The sequence below is a fragment of the Lepidochelys olivacea genome (assembly GCF_965140295.1).
Source record: "Lepidochelys olivacea isolate rLepOli2 genome assembly, chromosome: 10".
In the NCBI taxonomy this organism is placed as follows: domain Eukaryota; kingdom Metazoa; phylum Chordata; order Testudines; family Cheloniidae; genus Lepidochelys; species Lepidochelys olivacea.
In genome coordinates this window covers 17582435-17609021 of record NC_140420.1, presented here as the reverse complement: position 1 = coordinate 17609021, position 26587 = coordinate 17582435, and the positions used below count along the sequence as shown (strand labels likewise).

The following is a 26587-nucleotide window of genomic DNA, read 5'->3' as shown; positions in this document are numbered from 1 at the left end:
CACGCAGTGCAAATGATACCTTCCACAGTACGTAAAGCATTCACTTTGTCAATAGTGAAGACAACTACATGGTCACAGAAGTTTTTTTATGGTTGCAATTAAACAACTTCGGCGTGGCTTTTCCCCCAACAACTGTACTGCATCAATGCTTGCACATGGACACTTGATAGCAAATTAACATAAAGACTTGTACTCCAAAGCATATTCAAAATGCTATGTAACAGGAAAGAGGCATTTTGCCTTCTCATTCCAACTCCCCAGATGAAGTACTCCCATTCTCTGCCTACAGTCTGATCTGCCTTTAGTCTGTCAGGGAAATGAAATCAACTGACCACTTTTAAAAATAGCCATGTCAGCAGTTTACATCCTGGTGATGTAACGGCTTGAAAAGAAGATGCATCCAGAGACACCAACAATCCTTCTTTTCATGGTGATATTTTTATAGGTTTTCCATTTTTATCATACTGGTAAACAAGCATTTTGATGCAGTGAGAATTGGCAGGGGAAATCCAAGGGCTGCTAGTTATTGAAAAGTTATGGTTTGTATAGAACTGAACTGGTTGTTTCTGACACCTAAAGAAAGCCTTTAGTGTCGCAGCTGCCATTGTGCGAAATCTCTTGCTAATGAAACAGTAGAGGAAGAAATTAATTGCAGTGTTCAACAGTGCTAGCATATTGGCAATATCTGAGACAATATGTACCAACCAAGTGTTGTTTAAAGGTGATACATAGAGGTGATACAGTATCATGATTATTCTTGGTGCCCAAAGTATGGCAAAAATAGAAGTTATAGTAAACAAAATGGCTGTTGTTTTCCCTGTGGAATATCCTCTCAGTCGGAAATTGCATTTTCGTCTGAGCTTGTACACAATGATTGAATTCAGAATGAAGAAAATGGAACACGGTACCAAGTAAACAGTAAAACAGTGGATCCAGATAAGGACATGATGTATAGATGTGCTTATGTAGTCTTCAATCCAAATATTGGGCCACCAGTAGTAGGGAATGCTGGTCAAAAAGCAGGTGATATACACACACACAATGACTTTTCGAGTACGAGCTGGGTAGGAGACAGTGTGATATTTAAGCGGATGACATACTGCTATGTATCTATCAATTGTTAATGGCACGGTAATCCAAATGGACGTATGTATGGAAGAAAATTCCAATACCTCAATTATTTTGTCCAATATCTGAGGCATCTGCTTATTCAAGATGAAGTCCTCCAGCAAAAAGTCAACAAAGACAATGAAAAAAAGTACCAGTATGTCAGCAGCAGCTAGTGCTAAAAGATAGTTGTAGGAGGACTTCTGCCTGCGAACCACCAGCTGCGACAGGATGATGACTGTCAGGATGTTTGCTGTGGAGACAGAAAAGTTCAGTTAGTTTCACGGGAGGTAGAAAGGAAGACTTGGGGCACCTTAGAGACTAACCAATTTATTTGAGCATAAGCTTTCGTGAGCTACAGCTCACTTCATCAAGCTCTAGCTCACGAAAGCTTATGCTCAAATAAATTGGTTAGTCTCTAAGGTGCCACAAGTACTCCTTTTCTTTTTGCAGATACAGACTAACACGGCTGCGACTCTGAAACGGGAGGTAGAGTTAGCCTTATTTGAATGTTTGATTGAGCTGTAGCTACATTTCAGGTGTGCTGTAGCAGAACTATCTTCATTAAAGTTCAAGAAACCAAAGAGTGAACTCCTATGTTGTCTGTGCCTAATTCAATCTAGTCAGCCTGTCAACTCAGTCCAGCCCTGTACCACTGTGTTTAGCCAGGGTTTAGTTGCTCTGTATAGAAGAGACAGGAACTGTTTGGAGTTGGTCAAAATAGTCTGTCAAATTTTTTTTTGATGAAAAATGCCCCCCCCCCTTTTTTTTTTACAAAAACTTGTTTTGGTGTGGAAAATACTCGTTTTTTCAAAAATTTGTTGTGTGTTTTTCTTTTTACTAAAAAACCCTTTTTTGTTTTGGCTTCCAGTTAGTTCCCCTTCCCCCTTTTGTTTTCTTCTTCTTTTCCCCAGCCTTTTCCTCTCCCTTTGCCATGACAGAAAGGGAAAAAAGAAGGTATAAAAGGGACTTTGTTACAGCTCACTTGATTCCCCTGCTCATTCGCGTGCATGTGTGTGTGTGTTTGAACCCTATGGCAAAGGATTGGAAATCAAACTGGCCTTGATAGGTCATCTTAACTTGATCATTTTGTGGCCCAATCCTGTGAAGAATTCCTCAATTCTCACTTGAGCAGGGTGAGGCACTCAGAACCATGCCTGAGGCTCTCAGCACTTCACAGGCCTTTTCTATCATGACAGTTTTGCTGGCTCTTCATTCAGGATCCATATCGACCTTATTGCCACCAGATCCATCTACTCCCCAAACAGTTCCTTGCTTAGCCAGAGATACTCCTTAAGGATACATCTCTGACAGTGAGGCCTTGTATCTGTTGCTGCTACTGGAGTATTCCTGAGCCATTAAGGGGAAAAATGCAGTTCAAATTAAACTTTTATACTTGAGTAAAACTCTTTGAATTATGTATGATTTGACTCAACACCACTGAAGAAATCCCGTACACTGCCTCTTTGGCTCAGACAGGATTTTGCCTGCAGCCCCATGGCCACTGTCCAGTATGCCCATCACACAACCTATGCCTAAAAGAAGGGTTACATGTTGCTTAAATAGCACAACAACAAGTTGCCAACATATCAAAGGGCTTACATTACATTAGGTCCAATCATGCAGTCTTGTCTTAGGCAAAACTCCTATTGCTACCATTGGCAGTTTCATCAGAGTAAGGTATGGTAGATTAGTCCCATCCAAAGATTGATCAAAGTGGCTAGAGTGGCCACAGTAGTGTTTAAACAAAGATGGAGATTTGGTTTACTGACAGCATGGCTTGCCAAATATTTGTGTTTGACATTTTCATAAGTGCTGTAATTACCTCTCCCTCTTCTACAGATTGCTCTCCCAAGGCAAATCAAGAAAAATTATGAGGACTTTCATATCAGAAAGAGCAGAAATTATGTAAGTAAAAGTAATGATGCCCTAAATGTGTCCTAAAACTGAAATGAGAATGCATATTATTTAACTATCACTTGGCAATTACGACAACTCTTGACTTAGGAAGGCCTCCCGAGCCTGCTTTCTCAAAGCAGGTTTTTAGCTACTGGAGAAAAGGGTCACACAAAATGAATGACAGGAGTAACCACCATCGACATTCCAGTTCTGGGATCAATCAAAATTCAAGAGAATGATTAAAATCACACCCTGAAACAAAGCAAACTCTTGTAGAATAGCTAAGCCAAACAGTACGTGATCAAGGTGTCAGAACCATATATATGAAATGTAAAGTAGAACCTTGCCCAGAATATTATTTTAAGACTTTCTTTCAAATTAGTTTTTCTGGCATTAGGGATTATACCAGGCCTGACCCTCCTTCTCTGTTACACCAATCTTACATCGGTGTAACTCCATTGATTTCAATTTAGAGCAGCATCAGGGGGCTGTGGTAGGCAGAGTGCTCCATTTCCTTGTTTTTCAAGAAAACCTTAATCTCTCAATAGGATCTGCTATCTGGCAATCAGAGATAGAATGAACAATATATAATCACGAAAATCCTGGACTCAGAAAACTTAATGTGACTGAGAAATTACTATAGGATTTGGCCAGCCATGTTTCATGGCCTGGCACCTTGTAACCTGAATATACCCAGTGTATGCATCTCCTTTGAGAATACTGTAAACTTGAGTCACCCATAGACTGCTGCAGTGAGGAAGGCTGTGTCTGTGAGGCAATTTGCCCTTGTCAGAGGTTCTGGTTGGAATTTCAACAATTAAGCTGGATATGCACATCTTCCAGGCACCCTGGCCTTGCTTCCTCCTGCCTGCTTTGTGGGAGGTGTTGATTAGTTCTAGGCCCCCACAGTTGAGTGGATTTATGGGCAGCTTCTGCCTCTGTGCTCCTCCATTACCAAGGCCAGCAGTAACAGTGTATACCAAGATGCCAGCTAGCTTTGCCCTGTGAGCTGGATTAGAAAATTGATCTGCCAAAGTACAGGGAAGCACTATCCAATTTTTCTGCAAGGGCTACAGTATCTTGTATTGGAAAAACTTTTCTTGGAATCACATTAGTGATTTTGCTGGCTGGGTGATATGAAATACAATAATATCATTTACTTAGTGAGAACAGATATAAACGCCATTACTGAGGTTCAGCAGAAAACTGCCAGCATGATAATGCCTCAGCAGAGAGTTCAGGAATAGCCTTCATTGCTCTGTACAGTATGGAGAGAGGCATAGGAGACTTACTCACTTTGTCCATCTCCCTGGCAATGTAGAATTCTTCTCTGTGGTATTCTTGAGCCCTCTCCAGGGCTAGTGCCTGGTGAAACTGGGGAGAATGCTGTTCAGCCAGTGGACCATACCATAATGACAATAATATATTGCCCTCTGCAATTGTCATGGTGATTCCCAGATATCTGCTCTCTTTGCCCTATCCTGACAGGTCACTTTTATGCATTCTAATGGTGGTAAAGATAAAAAATGTCCTCGTCCACCATAGCATATGCAGAGACCCGATTGCTGGGTCTGTTAGGGATGGAGAACACATGAGTGAATTCAGTTTGGCTTGACTTGGACACACTGGTGCATGTTTCTTTCTGGACATTTTCTGGCTACTTCGTGGATAAGATCATTCAGATTTGGAATGGATTGGTCACTGCTGTGGGAGCTGATTAGGGGGTGACAAATATAAGTTGAGGCTGCATTACTCACTGCAGTACAGGACTTTGGCTTTCCTAACATCTATCAGAGAGCCAAGGATGGAGGCTGCAAGAGATGAGACTAGTGGGTTGGGTCAGAGCAACTGTTCAATTTATCCCCTTCAATAGAGGGGATCTATCTGCCTCTTGCCCTAACGATATATTATCTGGGGGTTTCTAGTATCCAGGTAGCAATAGTGTCCAGGAGAGCTTTGTTCCTTCTTGCATGGCTGTTCCTTCCACTGCAGTTATCCAGACTGGAATAATGCAGTGCAGTCAATAGGGAGCTGCACCCAAACATCATTCAGAAACCTCAGCTAGGGCAGCACTTGGCTGCCTGCTTACTCAGCCAAGCTGTATGCAAGGAGAGAATTTCATCTGTCCTCCAAAGTCTGCTTGACTTTGTGTGTTTCAATGCGCAATTCAGATCATTGGCATTGGCCTGTACAGCCCTATGTCTTTGGGGTTCTAGGCATCTAAGAGAGATCATCTGTCAGGGAAAAGCCTGAAGTGAGAGATGGTCCTCGGTTGCCTTTACTTCTGATGTTGAATCCCATGTGGACTTTACAGCAAAGGATTGTCTACATGAACACTTAGTTTGCTGCAAACAGGGTGTAAATCTACCCCACACTAGCCTGCTGATCACTAAATGTCTGTGAGGACCCTGCTGCTGCACACTAACAGGTCCCTGATGCACTTTGATCTACTCCCGTTCCACACCCCACCTTGCTGTCAACTTAATATTAGTGTAAACAAGTTCCAAGTAGAAACTCCTCCAAGGTCTGCTTACCGTGTCAGAGGTGATCCTTTCTTACAGTGTTTCCTATAAAGCCAGAGCATCACAGGTTTAGGAGAGAATTTCAGCAACAAACGTGTTCAGCCCCTGTGGGGGTACAAAAGGGGGCAGGGTCTGGGCGCAAGGAGTTCAGGGCACAAGGATTGTGCAATGCAAAGCTAGCACCATTGGGACCTTGACAGGTGTGGAGGGAGTAAAGGGGTGCATATCTGGTCAGGGGCAGAAGCAGTTAGATTCTGTACTCTTGGAGAAGACAGTGCAGTGCTCATCATCTCTCCTACTCCCCCAGGGTTCTGGCCTCCTGGAGCGCTTTCTGTACCTTCCCCAAGTGTTGTCTGGAAGGCACAATATATCCTTTAGTTTCCTTGCTTTTATGGATTATAGTCATACCTCAAATATTATCTGTTTTATGGGGGAATTATAGAAATACTTCAATTGCCTATTATCACAGCTTGTGAGCTTAAAGAATAGCAGTTGAGTGTTTCTAAGCAGGAAACAGAAACACTTGTTACTTTTGAGGAATATATTCTGTGCGTAACAAACAGACTCTGCATGCAGTGAAATCTCCTTTATAAGTTAAGTGGATAGCAGGGTTATGCCACTGTGTGGTTTGGTAGTTCAGTATCATAAACTAGCTAAATAAAGGTTTCAGAGTAGCAGCCGTGTTAGTCTGTATTCGCAAAAAGAAAAGGAGGACTTGTGGCACCTTAGAGACTAACCAATTTATTAGAGCATAAGCTTTCGTGAGCTACAGCTCACTTCCTCAGATGCATATCGTGGAAACTGCAGCAGGCTTTATATATACACAGAGAATATGAAACAATACCTATTCCCACCCCACTGTCCTGCTGGTAATAGCTTATCTAAAGTGATTTCCAGCACAAATCCAGGTTTTCTCACCCTCCACCCCCCCACACAAATTCACTCTCCTGCTGGTGATAGCCCATCCAAAGTGACAACTCTTTACACAATGTGCATGACAATCAAGCTGGGCTATTTCCTGCATAAATCCAGGTTCTCACATCCCCCCACCCCCATACACACAGAAACTCACTCTCCTGCTGGTAATAGCTCATCCAAACTGACCACTCTTCAAGTTAAAATCCAAGTTAAACCAGAACATCTGGGGGGGGGGGTAGTAGCAGCCGTGTTAGTCTGTATTCGCAAAAAGAAAAGGAGGACTTGTGGCACCTTAGAGACTAACCAATTTATTAGAGCATAAGCAGCCGTGTTAGTCTGTATTCGCAAAAAGAAAAGGAGGACTTGTGGCACCTTAGAGACTAACCAATTTATTAGAGCATAAGCTTTCGTGAGCTACAGCTCACTTCCATGTTTATTCCCCCCTGCACCCTCCACTGTTCCTCAGATGTTCTTGTCAACTGCTGGAAATGGCCCACCTTGATTATCACTACAAAAGGTCCCCCACCCCGTCCCCCGCTCTCCTGCTGGTAATAGCTCACCTTAAGTGATCACTCTCCTTACAGCGTGTATGGTAACGCCCCTTGTTTCATGTCCTCTATGTATATAAATCTTCCCACTGTATTTTTCACTGAATGCATCCGATGAAGTGAGCTATAGCTCACGAAAGCTTATGCTCAAATAAATTTGTTAGTCTCTAAGGTAGCTAAATAAAGTTACTATGGCTGTTGCTTACTGGGTGACAAACAATCCATAAGGTCATATAAGGGTAGGGTTGCCAGGTGTCTGGTTTTTGACTGGAACACCCGGCCAAAAAGGGACCCTGGTGGCTTCAGTCAGCACTGCTGACTGGGTCGTTAAAAGTCCGGTCGGCAACACAGCACGGGTAAGGCAGGCTTCCTGCCTGCTGTGGCTCCGTGCGGCTCCCAGAAGCAGTGGCATGTCCCCTCTCCGGCTCCTAGGTGTAGGGGCACCCAGGGGCCTCCGCATGTTGCCCCAGCCCCAAGCGCTGGCTCTACAGCTCCCACTGGCCAGGAAGCACAGCCAGCGGGAGCGGCACCTGTGGAAGGGGCAGCGCACAGACCCACCTGGCCACACCTCCACGTAGGAGCCGGAGGGGGGACATGCTGCTGCTTCTGGGAACTGCTTGAGGTAAGCGCTGTCCAGACCCGTGACCCCTCCCGTGCTCCAACCCCTTGGTCCCAGCCCAGAGCACCTTCCTACACCTCAACCCCCTCATCCCCAGCCCCATTCCAGAGTCTGCACCCAGCCGGAGCCCTCGCACCCCAACCCTTGCCTCAGCCCACAGACCACCCCCGCACTCCGAACCCCTCATTTCTGGCCCCACCCCAGAATCCACACCCCCAGCCCAGAGCCCTCACCCCTCTCGCATCCCAACCCACTGCTTCAGCCCAGAGCCTCCTCCCAAACCCTGAACTCCTCATTTCTGGCCCCACCCCAGAGCCTGCATCCCCAGCTGGAGCCCTCACCCTCTCCCTTACCAACCCCAACCCCCTGAGCCAACCTGGTGAAAATGAGCGAGTGAGTGAGGGTGGGGAGAGCAAGCGACAGAGGGAGGGGGGATGGAGTGAGCAGGGGGCGGGGTCTTGGAGAAGGGGTGGGACAAGGGTGTTCAGTATTGTGCAAGTAGAAAGTTGGCAACCCTATATAAGGGACGCCTTTTACTGAATAAGATTGTCGCTAAAAAGAGAAAGAGAGAGAGTGTGTGTAAAATTATTCTTTAGGTCAAATATTACAACTTCCTGCATTTCACATAAAGATATTGTTATGCAATTTTAAATGTAATCTCATTTTTTTAACTTTTCAAATAATGATTTCCTTTCACTATATTGACAGGCCCTTTATATATGAAAAAAAATCCTGAATATTTAAATTCAAAATACTAGAAAATATACAATGAGGAACAAAGATGCTTGATAGGACTAGATGATGTATTATAAAACAGTAGACAACATTAAAAACTAGACATTTACTATTCTCAGTAGTTAATGTTAGTGTGATTGCCAGTACAGAATCAAATGGCAACATTTACCACATTTGAGATTACCATGGCTTTTATCTTCTACTTTGTAAGGACTGGTTTCAGAGTAGCAGCCGTGTTAGTCTGTATTTACAAAAAGAAAAAGAGTACTTGTGGCACCTTAGAGACTAACAAATTTATTTGAGCATAAGCTTTCGTGAATGCATCCAATGAAGTGAGCTGTAGCTCACGAAAGCTTATGCTCAAATAAATTTGTTAGTCTCTAAGGTGCCACAAGTACTCCTTTTCTTTTTGTAAGGGTGTGGTTTTCAACCTGTGGTCTGCAGACCCCCTGGGGGTCTACAGATTATGTCTAAGAATTCCAAAGGGATCTGCACTAAATCCTTTGAAGTCTGCAAATGAAAAAATGTTGAAAACCACTGGTATGGAGATCTCGGTGGTGACTGTATCATAACCATTGCCAGCGGGTGACTTTTGCTACTCAACATTCATTTATTAATAGTGCCTGCTGTAGCAGGCTAGAATTTTTGTTTAATTTTCATGTCCAAGAATAACTTAGATCGAATTTATCAGAGAAAAAGATAAGGTGACCCCAATATTTTCTATAAATTCAGTGCTACAGTGTAAATGATGATCTGTCCTAAAGCACTATGGGCCAAATTCAAACCAAATATAACTGGGGGCAACTTCAGTGAACTTATGCCTGCTTAGGGGAGCAAACTTTGCCCTTGTCTCTCAATATGGTGGCTTGTGGTCAAGAGCTTTGTTAAACAGTGCAGGGCTTGCCAGGTGACCCACTCATGTGATACTTTAAGGCTGCAACTGATACAGCACATCTTCCTTCCTTTTCCTCAGAGGATACCTGTGAGAAGTGATTTAAAAGGCTGATTATTTATTGTCATATTGTTTGGGAACCAAAGAATGGGACGCACTCATACACGCACTCCCGCAGAGAAAGACGAGTCAAGTGAAACCATTTCTCTGTGTCTCTCATCTCTCACCAGGCACAATGGCAAAGAGTGTCATTCTGCAGTGCAAGCAGCAGTGGGAAATGGCAAAGTCCAGAGCAGAACTGCAGGGAGGGTGTGAAGAGGGTCCATGCTGAAGGAGAAGCAGGGCAGCACAAAGGCTATGGTATAATAGTATGTGGTAGGGCTCCTCAAGAAAAAGCTCTAATGTGACTCATCCTTAGAAATCCTGGGTTCGTTGACTGACCATCCCCTCAGATTGGAAGGTGAAAATGAAACTGGAAATAGAAAAGACTTACTAGGCTGCCTGAGAAAAATACTACCCTATTATTCAGCTGGTCAGGTCACTCAAAACTCCACTCTATGAAGGTGAAACTGAATTAGTGACTGCCTGCCATGAACTACTTTGCAGACATTCACTTAAAAATCCTGGGTGTGCTGATTGATCAATGCCTCAGACTTGAATCTGACAATGAAAACTGGCCTTCCACCTCCTTTTCCTTGCACATGGTACTGATTAGCCATTGCACCTTACTCTGGTGAAGAGCACTATGTATTCTGTACCCTTCCCAAAGTGTTGTACTGGTTGTACCCAGGAGGCTGGTCAGAGCCAGAGAGAGATTTTAACAAAATAGAAGATTTTGTGAGCAAATGATCCATTTCTTCAGCTCTTCAAGGGCATTTACAAGGTAACTGTGTTGAGGGCCACTGGCCAATATTCATTTTCAGACTAGTCAGTCAGTCAGCGCATCCAGGGTTTTTAAGTGCAGGTCTATACAGTAACTTGTCTGGCAGACAGTGAGTAATGCATTTCACTTGCACAGCATGGGCCTTTGGATTTTCCTAGGCTGCTGGACTAGGATTTTGGTAGCCTGCCTGATGGAGCAGACCTAGTGGTACAACTCTAGGACTAATGCACTATACTGAAGGAAGCTGTGTTTGATATAATACAGGCCTCATTTTCCTCGCACTTACCACATCCTAATTCTCACAGTGTAAGGCATTTTAGGCCCCTGTGTTAACACACCTGATCTGTTGTGGGCTAGATTGGGGCTTTTTATGCCATGACCTAAGTAGAGGGGCCCAGTGGGGAGCAGCACCGTAAGCCTGTATTCTGGCACGCACAATCTCTCCAAGGCTGCTCTTTGTGCATGCAGGGTGAACGTTCTGCTCCATCCTTGCCTCCTTCCTGTCCATGGAATCCACAGAGCACAGGAACTACAAGGAATGCACAGGAGCCCCTCAGAATCTGGGCCCGTGTGTGTACATCTGTACAGCTATAGATGTGTACATATATACAGTGTGAGTGCATCTTTTTATATGTATGTTATAATAGACAGCATGGGCAGCAGATATAATAGGCAAGGGGAAGCGTTGCCTTCCCTAGCACAGCTGTCCCTGCCACCTGGACCATGGTGCTCCCCCCCCACTCCCGCCTCTTCCCCTTCCTGCTCTGACCCTGACCCAAGGCTCCCACAGCTTGCTGCTGCCTGGGGTGAATCTTCCTCCTCTCTTCTCCTCCACCCCATTCACTGGCCCCCTTGGAGGTCCCCGCAGCTGCCGGCCACGTCTCTCCTCACCCCCCACGGGGGGTGCGCATGTGAGAATGCGAGCGGGGAGTCAGTGGCAGACGTGAGGAGGCAAGCGGAGGGGATCCATGAGTAAGGGCAGGTCTACACTCCAGCCGGGATCAACGCTCTGAGACCAATCCACCGGTGGTTGATTTAGCGGGTTTAGTGAAGACCCGCCAAATTGACTGCAGATCGACGAGAAGAGTAAGGTAAGTCGACGGGAGAGTTTCTGCCGTCGACCCCCTGCGGTAACTTGACCTAAGGTACCTCGACTCCAGCTATGTTATTCATGTAGTGTAGACACAGCCTAATTTTACACAGTGAAAAAGCCTTCCAGAGACCTAGTAGCAGAGATCACTGAAACTGTTAAAGAGCCATTGAAGTGGTAATGAAGCCATTTAACAGGCATTCACCAACACCCAGGAAGCCTTTGGCCACATTCAGCTGACTTTTATATTGTAGGAAAATGTGTTATTGGGGTTAAAAACAGTTTCCAAATGACGATCCTTCCGTTATTCTCTGTACGCAGAAGTAACTGCTCACCTGGCTCAAGGAGGAGCTGATGTAGCCAGTGAGTTTATTTCTTGATATAGACGTTATATTCAAACCCAGTTTAAGTAAACAAGTCTGGCAGGGAATTCTGTGTAAGAAAAGTGATTAAACTATTGCCTGAATGCAGTCTGTCACAGACAAGCACTTTTTCAAAAGGAGAGATTAGGCTTCAGGTTGGCGCAGGTAGCCTTGGTTTTCGTCTCTCTCTATACTGCATACACCGAACTCCCTTCCAAGCAGAGGAGAATCTATCTGGCAATTGAGCCAGTTCAGTTCCCTTGGGGAATGTTATCAGTGCTTTAAGGTGAAAAGGGGAGAGGGTGTCACGGGGCGGGGGCAGCAGCAGGGTGAGGAGCGAGCCAGCTGCACAGTAGGTGGTGGTGGGGTTCTTGTGGCAGGAGGGGAAAGGGTCTTGCGGGAGGACCACGGGGGGATGAGGAGGCAAGCAGCAGGTGGGTGAGGGAGGAGGTGAGTGGAGGGAGGATCTCGGGGTGTGTGTGTGTGTGTGTGTGTGTGTGAAGAGGTGAGTGGCGAGTCAGCGGTGGGTGGGGGCAGGGCCTGGGGCAGAGCAGGGGTGGAGTGTGGGTGGGGCTGTGAGTGGAAGAGGCAGGACAAGGAGCTTGCCTCCCCCATGGGAAGTTTCACCCACTGCCCATGAAAGACAGGGAAATAAAACACTATACTTAAGTCTCCCTCTCCTTCCCCCACCTACTGGCAGTATTGTGAAGAAGGCTGCACTGTAACAACACAGGTGCTGGTCCTACAAGATCCTATGTGCCCTCTGCTCCCACTGAAGCCACTGGAGCCTGATTCGCTTCTTACTTACATCAGTTTTATGCTACTGCAGCTTCATCGACTTCAACAGAGTTACTCCTGATTTACACTGGAGTAAGTGACAGGAGAATCAGGCCCAATGACTTCAGTAGCAATTGAGGGCACATTAGTACTCAGGGAGGCGCTCAGCACCTCAGAGGATCAGGCCCATTATTACAGTTGACCACACTGAAAAAGCTCAAAGCAGGTTTCAGAAACAGTCTTGGGTATTGCGGGAGGGCAGAGGTTAAGAATATTTATTTTTAAACCTGTAACAATAAGCACCTTCCTCGTTATGCACCTCAATACTCTGCAAATTATATCTGTGTCCATTATTTTAATGCGCTGGGTTTTAATGTATCTTAAAAGCAAGCACACAAAAGTGGAAGGAAATTAGCCTCATAGGTGTACTGTCCTCAAGCATTTTTATGGTCTCCTGATCAAAACTGAAATAGAATGGATGGTGATACTCCACTTCTTCAATTATAACTGCAATGCAGAAGTGCTTTGGGGAAGAATGGCAGGGAGTGCTTTAAGGCATGTAAACCAGTGTGGAGGGGATAAAAAATTCCAAAACTCATCTTCTCAAGATCTGGACTGCTGTCTTCCTATCAGAGTGTCATGGTTCCCTAATGGAAACCTGTATTAAATGAAGACACAGAATGCTTAACAAAATAGTGCCAAGAATATGCAAGGGTTTTAGTTTTTGGTTAAAAATATTTGGACAAGTCACTTTGGGCAAAGGCAGACCTAAATTTTCAAAAGTGATTCTAGATGCCTCAAATTTTGGCTTCCCAATTTGAGGTGACTTAAAGGGGCCTGGTTTCAAAGGTGGGTTCTCAGTGTTACTCTGAATATCAAGCTGCCCTTAAGGTGTCTCAAGCTAACCAGTCAAAACTGAGACAAAATCATTAGTCTCTTTTGAAAAATTGGGCCACAATATTTATACAAGTATGAACAGTACAAGATGGAAATTAAGGGTGGAGATGGTGCAGAATTTAATTGTGAGCCATATCCTGAAGTCCTTACTAAGTAATAACAGAGAGGATTTAGCTCTGTATTAACTTAAGTCCTTTTCCTGTACAGAGATCCACAACTACAGGCCTTTAGGGCTTCCTGACTTGTCACCCAATTCAGTGGGAGTCCACACTTTCAGATCTCATGGCCCGCTTTGCTCACACTATAATGGGACTTCTGCCTGAAGGAGTGAGTTAAAAGCTTGTCTGCATGGTGGGGGGGAATGCGCTGTATGGGAGTATCATTTCTACAGTGCACTAACCTATTGGACATTAATAGTTCTCTAGTGCATTTTAATGTAGCATTGTGTTAAAGTAAACTAGGGAACCTTTAGTGTCCACACGTACCAATTATTGCACACCACAATAGTGCACTTCAGAAATCACACCCCCATGGAGTGCATTACCCCACAATGTAGACAAGCCCTTAGTAAGGCCCTCAGAATTTGGCTGTGTTTTAGCAACGGAGGGTATATCAACACTAGAGATTTCTGGCTTGCGATCGCTAACACATTTGGATGTGCTAGTCTGGATACTTCACAATCATTTGTACCAAAACAAACGTTTGTGGAGTCTCACCACTTGCAAGTACAAACATGTTAGCTCACTCAAATTAATTGTAATCAATTAATTAATTTGAGTGGAACTCAAGTTTTTTAAAAAATCCCCACCCATTTAAAGGAAACACACCCTTAGTAACTAGACTGAGTTGTCTTTTACCAAGGAGGAAGAAGAAGTTAAACAGGTGTTATCCGAGGGGCTCATGTGGTAGGAGAGTCCCATGCAGTGCTGAACAATTCTGGTGAAGCAAACTGTAAATAACACTTTATTTTAGAGGCCCCTGCTTGATGCTCACATAGATGTGTGACTCCTTTGGGTCTCCCTAAATATTCCTAGTCCCAGGCTTGCAGCATGGCTTCTGCTTTGTTCTCTACTGTCTCCTCTGAACAGTCCCACCTGCCCTATAAGCAGAGTAGAACGTAGCCAGATGGGATTAATGAAAATGATATGGTGTTGTCCTAAGGATGCTCTATCTACAGTCCCCTCCATCCAGGTCACTGTTAGAGAGGCAGATGCAGCACGTTCTGAATTTGGACATTTGACTGTTTTACTCATGTACTGATTCAGGGGAAGAAGACTGTGGTAGAGTGCAGGGGCACTGCAAGGGTCCCCAGTAGACAAGGGGTTAACTCCAGCTTCACTTTCCCCTTCTCTTGTAGGGGCAGTCAGGGGCAGAGCTCTAGGAAAGGCAGTGGGGGAGATGGGTGAAAATGACTGTGTGTAGGGAGGGGCTTTGTACCAGATGCTGAATGCAGGATGAACTCCAGGTTGGGGAATCTTCCTGTTCTGTTTCTTTTGCATAGGGTAAGTTGTTTTGATTTATGTTGTGAAGGACATGCTCCTGCTGACTTAGTTCTGCTGAGTCATGCCCCCTATTTTGAGGCGAGCAGAAAAAAAAAGAGGAGAGGGAGCATTAAAAAGCTGAGCAGTAGATGGGTGGGGGAAGGAGAAGAGGATAGCAGGACTGCGTGATAAGGATACCTAATGTTTTTCAAAGATCCTACGCTCCTAGAACAGCTCCTGGGGGCTCTGCAAATATTTGCCTGCTCAACATGAAAATTGACTCTGCTCTATATTTTGTACCACTGTCATTTCCAGGAAAAACCTCTGCTCGAGTGTTTCTTCCCAGATAAACGAATTTTAGTAATTTTCCCTCCACATATCTTTGTATTTTGCAGCCTGCTAAGCTTTCCATGTATTGCACATTGTCTCAGCATGAACACCATTGCTTACCACTCAGTCCTTGACCTGGCAAAACAACACACAATACCCCTTCCTTTTCATCTGTCCAGAAATTTGCAGTTGTGTTCTGTACTGTAGTACTGTACTACATCTGATGCACAACGATGTCCCCTTCTGAAATTATATGGATGCTGCCTTTCATTCCAGTGACCTTGTATTCCAACTGGGGACAGTTTAGCAGACACTTCCCCAGACATATTGACCAGACTAAAGGTCTCTAATACACACTCCTTCCTGTCACCCTTTTTTGTGCAGCATGATTGCTATGGATCTGTTGTTTTCTCAGCATCCATCATTCTTTAAAAACAGACAATCATTTTGCCATTTAAAGGAACTCATTTCAAGCGCTTATGCAGCAGTTCTGTCCATCTCTATGCACTAGCCCAACCTAATGTAGTATAACATCTCTCAGCATCTCTTTGTTAGCTAAGCTACTGGATCAGTCACTTATTCTTACTGTCTTAGTCTCATACCAGTCACAAGTGCTGCCAAATCAGCTCCCTGCTCCTGCTCAAACAGGGTACCATCCACACACTTTGGGTCTCATCCACTGCTCATTGAAGTCAATGGAAAGATTCCCCTTGACTAAAATTGGTGCTGGAGAGTTTAGTGCCCATTTATTATGTGAACTCCATTTAATGAACAATGGTTGAACTGAGTTCTTTCTTCTAGTTTGGAACACAGCATATATCCATTTTCCCATTTGCAAATCTTCCTGTAATATTTCTGTCTTGCAGTTATGTTGATATGATTTTTGTCTTGCCCACATACAGAGGGTCTAACTGATCGCCATATTTGGGATTGGGAAGGTATTTCTCACAGGGTCAGATTGGCAGAGACCCTGGGGTTTTTTTGCCTTCCTCTGCAGCATGGGGCATGGGTCACTTGCAGATTTAAACTAGTGTAAATGGTGAATTCTCTGTAACTTGCAATCTTTAAACCAGGATTTGAGGACTTCAGTAACTCAGCCAGAGGTTAGGGGCCTATTTCAGGGGTACATTGTAAAAACACTGCTGAGGTTCTTTGGCTTGCAATGTGCAGGAGTTCAGACTAGATTAGCGGTTCTCTAACTGTGGGTCGTGACCCCGTTTTAATGGAGCCACCAGGGCTGGCGTTAGACTGGCTTGAGGTCAGGGCCAAAGCTGAAGCCCGAGCCTCGCTGCCCAGGCCAAAAGCTTGAGCCCCACCACCTGGGGCTGGGGCTCAGGCTTCGACTTCAGTCCCGGGCATCAGGGCTCAGGTTATAGCTCCCTGCCCGGGGATGAAGCCCTTGGGCTTTGGCCCCCCTGCTTGGGGTGGTGGGGCTCAGACTTTGGCTTTGCCTCCCCACCCCCAGAGTGGCAGCGGGTCTTGGGTGGGCTCAGGCTTTGGTCCCCTCTCCCAGGGTCGTGTAGTAATTTTTGTTGTCAGAAGGGGGTTGCGGTGCAATGAAGTTTGAGAACCCCTAGAATAGATGATCACAATGATCCTTTCTCGCCTTAAAGTCTATGAGTCTATAAGATACAAAAGGATCCAATGCACTTTACTCAGGTGCTTGGAAACAGGAATACTATGTGGTGATTGCTGAATAACATGCAATGGAGTTTGCATGTCCCTCATACAGTAACTCCTCACTTAAAGTCGTCCCGGTTAACGTTGTTTTGTTGTTACGCTGCTGATCAATTAGAGAACGATGCTCGTTTATAAAGTTATAAATGCTCCCTTATAAAGTTTTTTGGCAGCCACCTGCTTTGACCAGTGCTTACAGAAAAAGCAGCCCGTTGGAGCTAGCTGGTGGGGGCTTGGAACCAGGGTGGACCGGCAACCCCCTATCAGCTCCCTGCTCCCCTAAGTTCCCTGTGCAGCAGACACCCAGCAGGCTATCAATTGCTGGTAGTTCAGCTGTCCCTCCCCCCACTGCCATGTGCTGCTCCTGCCCTCTGCCTTGGAGCTGCTCCTGGGAGCCTCCTGCTTGCTGTGCGGGCTGGGGGGATGAGGGGGACTAATGTCAGGGTGTCCCCCTCTCCCCTGCTCCTGTTCCCCCGCTTACCCCTTCTCCATAGAGCAGGGGAGGACACGACAGGGCTCAGGACGGAGGGAGCTTGCTGGTAGCAGCTGCTGTCTCAACTTCCTGATCTACTTAAAAAGGCAACTTTACTTAGAGTGCGGTCAGCATACTTAAAGGGGCAATGTGCGTCTCTCTCTCTCTCCCACACGCAGGGTATGTGTCTCTGTCTGCCATGCTGTCACCCCTCCCTCCATTTGTGCTGCATTGTAGAGTGTTAGGCTACATTAACAACAATGTGTTAACCCTTGGGGGCTCAGCCGAGTGCTAGTTCATCATTTAGCACTAAGGCATTCCCCAGGAAATATCCCACCCTCTTCCACCCTCTGACTCCACCGCCTCAACCAAGCTTCACAATCATCATTGCTGTGTACAGTATTAAATTGTTTAAAACTTATACTATACACACACACACACACACACACACACACATTTTATATATATATATGTAATATAGTCTTTTGTCTGGTGAAAAAAATTTCCCTGGAACCTAACCCCCCCATTTACATTAATTCTTATGGGGAAATTGGATTCGCTTAACATTGTTTTGCTTAAAGTCGCATTTTTTCAGGAACATAACCACAACGTTAAGCGAGGAGTTACTGTACCTACATTTCCAGCAGCCTTTGTGCACTCTGCTCCTGCCAGACACACATTTTCTTGCTTTCTGCACTGAGAGGCTGGATTCTGCAGATCAAGGGCCTGCTTCTGTAAGCCTTGCTCCTGTTACTGGGCCTAATTACTCATGTGATAAAATGTTACCTAGTGAGAATGAGGGTCTGTAGCATCTATCCCCAAGTTAGAATAGCCTGCAAAAGTATATTGCAGGAAGCACAACTTAACCTTCGGCCATCCATGTTTAACCAGGTTTCCTCTTCCGTCAGGGCTCATCTGTGCCTCTAAGGAACAAATCTGCATTTGGGTGGTGTGCAGCCACCCTGCGTTGGGAGGGATGGCTCTCTGGCATACAGGAGCAGCACATCTGGTGCCATACCTCTTTATGGGGGTGCAGCATAGCTCATTCCTCCTAGTGTGCCAGTTACTCTCCACAGGCCAATCGGGGGGAGGGGCAGTATGATGAGGTCATGTCCCTGTTCTCCCTCCCTCTTCGGCACTCTCCGAACCCCTAGGAGGATAGGGAGGAAGCAATCCCTGAGCTGTCCTGAAAGCAGGGGCAGCAATTATGCCTGGGCCATACAAGTGAGGGGATATAGCTTCTTTTACTCCCTCTGCATGCTGTGTGCATCCATGTTGTACAATGCAGTCTCCATGCAAAGCTGTTGAGCTGAAGACATTTCCTTTTTACAGTAGGACAAAAAATCCAAACAATAATAAAATGATTTTATCACACCTTTAAAAATAGTGGCAAACAGTTAACCTTTGCATTTCAACAAGGTATTGCACAGACACTATATCTGTGTGTGAGGCCAGAACCTAGATCCTCCTCTCTTTCAAGTTCTCAGAATTACAAAAAACTAGCTCAATCAAGGGAACCTCGGGGTCTTTATCATTTAGACAAGGAGACTCAGATACCCCTACAGTATTTTTTAAAAGCACCAGTGTAATACCAGAATGAAATCCATGAATATCTTATGCACTCAGCATGCCATATATGTACAGTTCTCTTGGATGTTAATGTCAGTGTTATCCTCAGATAACATACACTGAATAAGGTAAGCCAAATGTATCCATGATACAACTCCTCTGAACTCACTGGAGTTACATCAGGCATCATTTTGGCTTGTAGTATCAAGTTTCTAGGTATCAGTATCAAGAGGTCACCTAGGTCTCAAGTTGCAGTGGGGGAGGTTTAGGTTGGATATTAGGAAAAACTTTTTCACTAGGAGGGTGGTGAAACACTGGAATGCGTTACCTAGGGAGGTGGTGGAATCCCCTTCCTCAGAAGTTTTTAAGGTCAGGCTTGACAAAACCCTGGCTGGGATGATTTAGTTGGGATTGGTCCTGCTCTGGGCAGGGGGTTGGACTAGATGGCCTCCAGAGGTCCCTTCCAACTCTGTTATTCTATGATTAAGTTGTTCTGTTGTTTTTTTTATTTTGTTTTGTTTTACTATTGTCAGTGCCATTTTTCCTAATCAAATGGATGTATGTTCCAGGAAAAATTCACATCACCCTTGCTCATCACCCTTGCACTAACTCTAACCGTACATTCCCGGGTGGATCACAGTAGGTTCGTAATTAGAATGTATTCTACATCTGCAGTTGTGTAAGTATAGGCAGAACATTCATTAACTGATTTCCTAGTGTCTGCATGAAGGATCTTCCCAATTTTAGGTAGATGTAGCACCTCATTGCTTCCTAATAACCTCCTACTCGTATATTCTTAAGGTGGTATAGGTCACTTCCTATTGGACCAATCAGTATCCTATCAGTATCAGAGTCCACAATGGCATCATTGTTGACTGCCATGGCACAGAGGCCAAGGAATGAATGAGCATGGAAACGGTACCTTTTCTCCCTGGCTGGTGGGGTCCCTTTAAGTCAGGGCTGAGGCACAGCGTGGCTACAGAGTGGAGAGGCTTGCCTGTGCTTTACATGCTTTGTGGCTAAATACAGGACTTAACTGTGCAGTTCTCTTAATGATTTGCCATGCATCAGAATTTACTTATAGAGAAGAAAAAAAGGCACAGTGAATTAAATTCATGTGCTGGGTACCAATTGTATATGTATTGTAGCCACTGTTCAGACACAGGGCTCTCACTGTCTGATTCGAAAATTTTTATGAACTAATGGCTTGAAGAATATAATTTTCTAAACAAGAGCAGCTAAGGTGAAAAAAAGCATTTAGAAATCTGTTAACATCTTATCAGTGCTGCTTGCCATTTACAAGGTGTTTTAAATGCACCTTTGTATGTATATAACTATATACTGCATTATCAAAAATATTGATTCATCTTGACAAATAAAAATGTTCTAACATTTCCCTCTACTCTTGCTTGTCAAGAGGAATCCTTACAAAAGATATTTTTAAATAGTAGTTTTTAAACCATGGGTTTTCTCTGCATGTAGTGCTGGGAGTCTTGGATACCGAAGCCCTTTGTTTAGCCATAGAACTGGTATAGCACAGACTATCTTCCCTACCAAAATGTCTGAGTGATGACCTGATGTGACCACTTCTAGGAGTGAGAAAGTGCAGTCTCCACAGCTTACTCAGTGCTTGCCCTGTGCTGGGACAAACATACCAATCCGAATCAGTTGTGGCAGTGGTGGGTTTTGCGCTGTCTAATGGCAGTGCAGGCTCCAGGTATACTGATATTCTAGAGGCAGACTGGTTAACCTTTCATGGTTAAACAAGGAGCCCCTCCTCTCTTTCCCGTCTCCTGGTGTCACTTGTCTCATCTTTTCCCCTTCTCTGCGGGAGAACTTGTTTTCTGGCTAGCTGGCCTCTGGTCTATATTCTTGGGATGAGCTTTTGATGCTCACACCTGCACTCATAGGAAATGAGTGGAGTATTGCCATTGACTTCAGTGAGTGAGGGATCAGACCCCTGGACCAGTGGGTCATGTGGGCCTGACTAGACTCTTTAACTTGCTGCCCAGGCTATAGGGATGGGCTCCTGGAGCATGCTGGTTTTCTAGCTGACCAGCTACTTTCTTCAGTGGAATCCTGTGGAGTCACAGTTCCTTGCTCATGTGTGGAATCTGAGATACCTTGTTCCTAAAGCTACCCTTGTTCACTGGGAGCTGGTCTGAGATGAGCCAGCAGCAATCTGACAGTAACAATTTTTGATTACTCCTCACATGGGCAGGCAGCGTACAGGTACATGACTTCATGTCCCAATGCCAATCCCCTGAACCCTCCAGTCCTCAATACCATTCTACTTGAAATGGCCAAATTAATTATTTTGGAAACTTGATTAAGAACTGAGATGATGTATGTCAGGTTCTGAACCAGAGAGCACTTGTACAGGTGCATTATAAGCAGTGGAACTGTTTGCTAATCCCTCTCCCCCCTCATTAAAGAGAAGAAGACAGACCTCTCATTAAAGAGCAGAGAAAAAACATTACCTAGAAGTATACATGTAAAATACATATCCTAATAAGTATATCATCTAAGAAATGTCTTGTGTTAATCCACATAGGTTAATAAAACAAGCTTCCAGTGTATTTAAAAATTAAAAGTTCCACACCCATCACACACTACAATATTTAACTTTAATTAGAATTTTACCACCTCTTTTTTTAAAGATAATGCCTGGAGTTTTTCTAAAGTTTTAGCAACAATGTTAGGAAGAGACTGTTGTTATTTGTCTAGACAGAGAGAAGGTTTGCCCAATAATGTAAAACAAGCACCTAACCCGAAATCCCATCCAAAAGCAGAATTATTGTCTTGTATATTTGGATCTGTAAAGATCCCTGTCCTTAATATAAAGGTATTAACAGTAGAACAATGCCTTGTTCCTCTACACACACACATTCATCCGTGAGAATATGTACCGTTTTACTGTACCAACGAAAGTGAGCCAATAAGAAAGTACTCCTGTATTGCAAACAGCCAAAGTCTCTTAAAATCAGAATTTTCTTGGAGCTCTGTGCAGTGGGGACCTTGGACATGTCATTTAAAAAAACGGGTCTCAGTGAACATATACTGCAAACAGGACTTGATTTTGAATGAGTCTTTTTCTAACCGTTGACCTATAACTATATACACGTGCAACACCCCCGCCCCCAACTGTCTTCCAGCGTAAGTGGCTCCAAGACTGTTTGCTTTTTATTCTAAAATGATTTGGAGACAGAATAATTCCGCTCCATCCCTCGGAGTCTTTCCTTAAAGACTAAAAACTTTCTCCACTTGCTGGCTGAGTTCAGATGTCAGGATAAGTCGGTTGCTCCTAAACAAAAGGTCACGGCTCTGCTTTTAAAATGCACCGACTGAGGCAAACCTCGTCTCTTAAGGGCGATCCTCTGGGGCCGGGCAGAGCCTTTGGGGTGCCGCCGGAGAGCCGGGCAGAGGGTGGCACTCACCTGGCAGCCCGAGGCAGAGCAGCAAGCTGTAGTATATGACAGGTACATATCCCAAGCCACAGCCATACTTGTGGTGAGCCAGGAGGGAGCCGTTGTGGACGTAGATGTGATTGTACTCCATTGGGTTGTCCTTCTCCTGCTGCTGTTCCGTCAGCACATGGAGGGGCAGAGATGCTCAGCCTCCTCCCGCCCAGCATCAGCGGCCGTGTGTCTTCCGCGCCCCCGCCCTCCCGCACCTGCTGCGCCCGGGATTGTCAGCGGCAGCAAGCGCGCCCGCCCGGCCGCCCGCAGCACGTGGCGCGCACACATGGCTGCTCCCAGCAATGCAGCGAGAGGCGGGGGCGCGGCGGCCCTGCTGCAAGGCTGCTGCTCGCCGGCCTGGGCTCACCGCGGGGTTCCCGTGCCCAGCGCCGGGGGTGCCTGGCAAGTGCCGCGGGGCGCCTGCCTCCCCCTCCCCTGACTGGGCGTCCCCCCGGCCGCCACCCCGCCTTCCCAGGGCCGGGGCTGGGCGTGCACCAGCCTCCCCCCGCCCTTCACACAAAAGCGAACAATAGCCCCCGCTCGTTGCTCTCGCCCCGGGAGCCGCGTGCCTGCAGCGCGGCAGCGGGCCGCGAGTGGCCGGCAGGGGGCTGGCGGCGAGCCCCGGGCGTGCAGCCGGAGGCATGGCTCAGCCTGCAGGGAGGGTGGGCGTCGCTGCGGTGCCCGACCGCTGCTTTTCCGCGTCAGGGCAGGCTGGGCAGGCTTTCCCGCAGGGAGCCCCCCTTCCACTGGCGGGGAGACCCGCTCCAGACACCGGCCCTGCTGCTGAGCTCTGCTGCGGGGTAATAAGATTTTCTGGCATCAGGCAGCGTCCTGGTGGGGTTACGTTAAACCACCACAAAGGCGTTGTGTCCTCCCAGTGTAGCGGAGCGTCCCCGTGACCAAGGACCCGCTCTCTTACGGGAGTTAGTCGCCTGAATACTTGGAGGGGCTGAGCCCGACGACCTGATCCAGCAGCCACTGAAGTCAGTGGGAGCAGGATCGGACCTCCAAAAGCTTGATTAAACTGACGCGATTATTTGCACTATGACCTTGCAGGCCACCAGATTGGATCAGTTGTTGGACCCAGAAGCAGGGTCCTAGAGTGAGAAAATTCTGCCACTCATCCTGGAGAGCTCTTCTCCAAAAGCCAACAGTGTGCGAAAGAGACCCGGCTTGGCCTCCCTAGTGAAAGGGGAACAGATTGTCATAGCAGGGGGCATGGAAGGGGGAGGATTTTGTTTTCAAACTTGCCAAACAAGTCAATTACATTTAAAGAAGGGGAGGGGGGGAGGCAAACAGGATTTACTACTGCTCTGCCTGTCTGTTAAGTCCCAACTCTGAGTTATGAATTGAAAAGGCCCTGGATGGGGTGATAAATGCAAAAATCAGGGTTTACACCTGTAAAATGGAAACACCAACTCAATATTAATTATAGTATTGGCACTGTCTTCACACTGCTGAAATATGGGCTACGTAGGTCTGCAGGGATGGAATAAGTAATTTACTCCTATGAGTTAGGGATGTGCCACATAACATATGTGGAAGAGCAAAGTGGAGCTCATCCCAAGCACTTGAAAAATTAACTGTACCAATCCCCTTGTGTTATACTCCCAGTTGATACCACACTTGGCTTTCTCTATATACAGGACAATGAACATGGTATGTTTAATTAGGAAAGCATTTAGCCATATTTTTAATAGATAAGCTAGGTGGAGTTCAATGCGTTGTGGAAAAGCTAGGTATGTTATGTGAGTAGGTCAGATGATGGTATACTGGGGCATTTATGGAGACAGAGCTTAAGTTACCTGATTGTATTGGGGCATTCTTTCTTCATCCAGAGAATGAGGTCTTGATCCACCAAAGCATTTAGGGTCCAATCTACTGCCCATCAAAGTCAATGGAAAGAATTCCGTAGACTTCAATGGGCATTGGATCAGGCAAGAACATGCTCAATATTAAGCATGTGAATATTCCCACTGAAATTGATAGGACTACTCAGATGGATAAAATTAAGCCTGTACTTTGAGGGTTCTGGGCCTGAAAGGCCATTCAGAAGCATTGCTTGTCCTACATGCTGAGCATCTCACAGGATCAGATTGTAACTCAGCAAACAAAAGCTGTGTTTTGGAGATTGCCCCAATGTGGAAGCTAACATTTTCACAATGAATTCTAAAGCATACCTAATGTAGGCTTATACCATGGCTAAATGAATGAAATAGCATTTTTATTAGTAGGTGCACAGAAGTGTGCTGAGTGGTTTACAGAGCCAAAGATACAGTCTGCCCAAAAGACCTGATAATGTAGATTTAGATATAAGATAGTGAGTAATGTAGAGTTAGATATAAGAAAGAAAGAAACTATAGTTGGGGAGAGGAGGGATAGAGCAATAGTAAGATCTTGTGGTTATTCAATAAAGACATGCATATCATGATGGTTCCATCAGTTTTTTAAAAATGTGCTTTAATTTACTTCAGCTTGATAGCACAAACAGCAAGGGGCAATTGCCCTGGTCATGCAGAAACGAACACATGTGATGTTTAGCATCTGAAGAAGTGGTTTTTACCCACGAAAGCTTATGCCCAAATAAATTGGTTAGTCTCTAACGTGCCACAAGTACTCCTTTTCTTTTTGCGAATATAGACTAACACGGCTGTTACTCTGAAACCAAATAAATCTGTTAGTCTTTAAGGTGCCACCGGACTCCTTGTTGTTTTTACACCAGTTACTTTACAGCTGTGACTAGTTTTAGTAATTTCTACGGGATTGCTCATGTGTGTGTATATATACTCATGTGCTTAAGTTTTTCATGGACTGGGACCCAGCTGACTACACACCCACACAGTTCTGTTAAGTGCCACAAATTAAAAAAAACTGGAAAAAATAGAGGGACTCTTTCAGGTACTGTCATCCGAAATGTAATGTTAAATGAAAGCAGGGTAACATTTTCCAGTATGATTTTTAAATTGTGTCCCTTTAAAAAGGGACCTTTGGAAATGGCTTGCCCAAATGCCATCAAAAGTACACACAAAAAATAGTGTAATGTATGAGGACATAAAATCCACAGCCTTGTTGATACATCTCTGCCTTGTTTTTCCACATTTTGCATTTGACTTTGTTTATAGTGTAATTTTCTTCTTGTGCTACAGCAATAGGACTAATGAGGAGACATATCTCTCATTAGGTGCAGAAAGAGAAGAGGTTGTTCCTGAAATCTTCCCTGTAGGAATAATACATCAAAAGGGACTGAAAAGTATGACTCACCATTTCAGACATAATCTAGGTTTATCAGCAAAGAAACATACAAAAGGAGATGACAAAGGCGCGAAGTCTTGGCAAAGCTGCAGTGGTAGAGTCATAGAGCTTGACACACTGTGTTTACTTACCTGACTCCATTGACTTTTAATTTACAAGTGTGAGATCCATAGAATCAAGAGGCTGAGAAAATTTGTTTGTCCTTCTGTTTCCTATTGCTAATTTTCCACTGTTTTATCTAGCCTACTTTTAAATGTTCCAAATAATGGGGCTTCCCTTGAGAGACTATACTGATGCTTGCATTAGTTTCTTTGGAACTAATGCAGTTATCCCCAGTACAGAAGCCTAATAGATGGCTAAGTTCTAGGGAGAGCTGTGGGAGGACAGAAGAGGAAATAATCGTATGCTATCCCTCCTGCACTTTAAAGCTGTACTAGACTCTGTATGGGCGGAGTAATCAGAATATCTGCATAGCGCAGTTCCATTGGCCTTTCCCCTGGCCTCCCCTTCCCCATCAACAAATGTACTCCAAGTGCTATGGGACAGGAAGTCCCTGAACAGTTCACATGGTGCCCTGAGTGGGTTCCCAGAATCCTGCCCCTTCCTCAGAGAGGTGCTCAGATGCTACTGTGTTGACTATGGTATAAAATCTATATGGAATTCCTCACCAGCTCATAGCAGTGAAGCAGCCATCAGGTCCATCAACAGCCTGAATTTGCGTACAGAATTGTTCCCTCTGACTCAGTGCTTGGCCACTGTTGCTGTGCACTGCTCATTGCCTCATTTCACCACAGAGGCAGCTGTGTTTTATGGTGGTCAAAGAGCACCCTAGATATAATGGGACAGGCTCTCCAATGGTATAAATTGAGACAGCTCCACTGAAGTCAAGTACAGAACATTAAATGCTTTGGGATATATCAGGATGAAAGGACCTGCCTAAGTGTAAAGTGTATTCTTCCCTTCACTATGTACAAGAGAAATCTGAGATTTTTGTTTTCAGACCTAATTTTTGGCACAAACTAAAGGAGGGTTGTTACCTCACCTTGACACTGCTTTATTTGTCTTAGTCTTACAGATGTCTCATAGCCCAATCTGGAGA

General features: G+C 45.2%; 1 protein-coding gene across 1 annotated transcript; it reads right to left on the bottom strand.

The window, feature by feature from the left end:
• Positions 1 to 425: 425 nt before the first annotated feature.
• Positions 426 to 22677, bottom strand: GPR139 (G protein-coupled receptor 139; the record flags this gene model as incomplete). The annotated part of the gene is made up of 2 exons (XM_084641814.1): positions 22216 to 22677; positions 426 to 1360 (listed from the first exon to the last, which is right to left on the bottom strand). The coding sequence occupies exons 1-2, from the start codon at positions 22334 to 22336 to the stop codon at positions 426 to 428; spliced, it is 1056 nt and encodes a 351-aa protein (XP_084497940.1). The 5' UTR covers positions 22337 to 22677.
• Positions 22678 to 26587: the final 3910 nt, after the last annotated feature.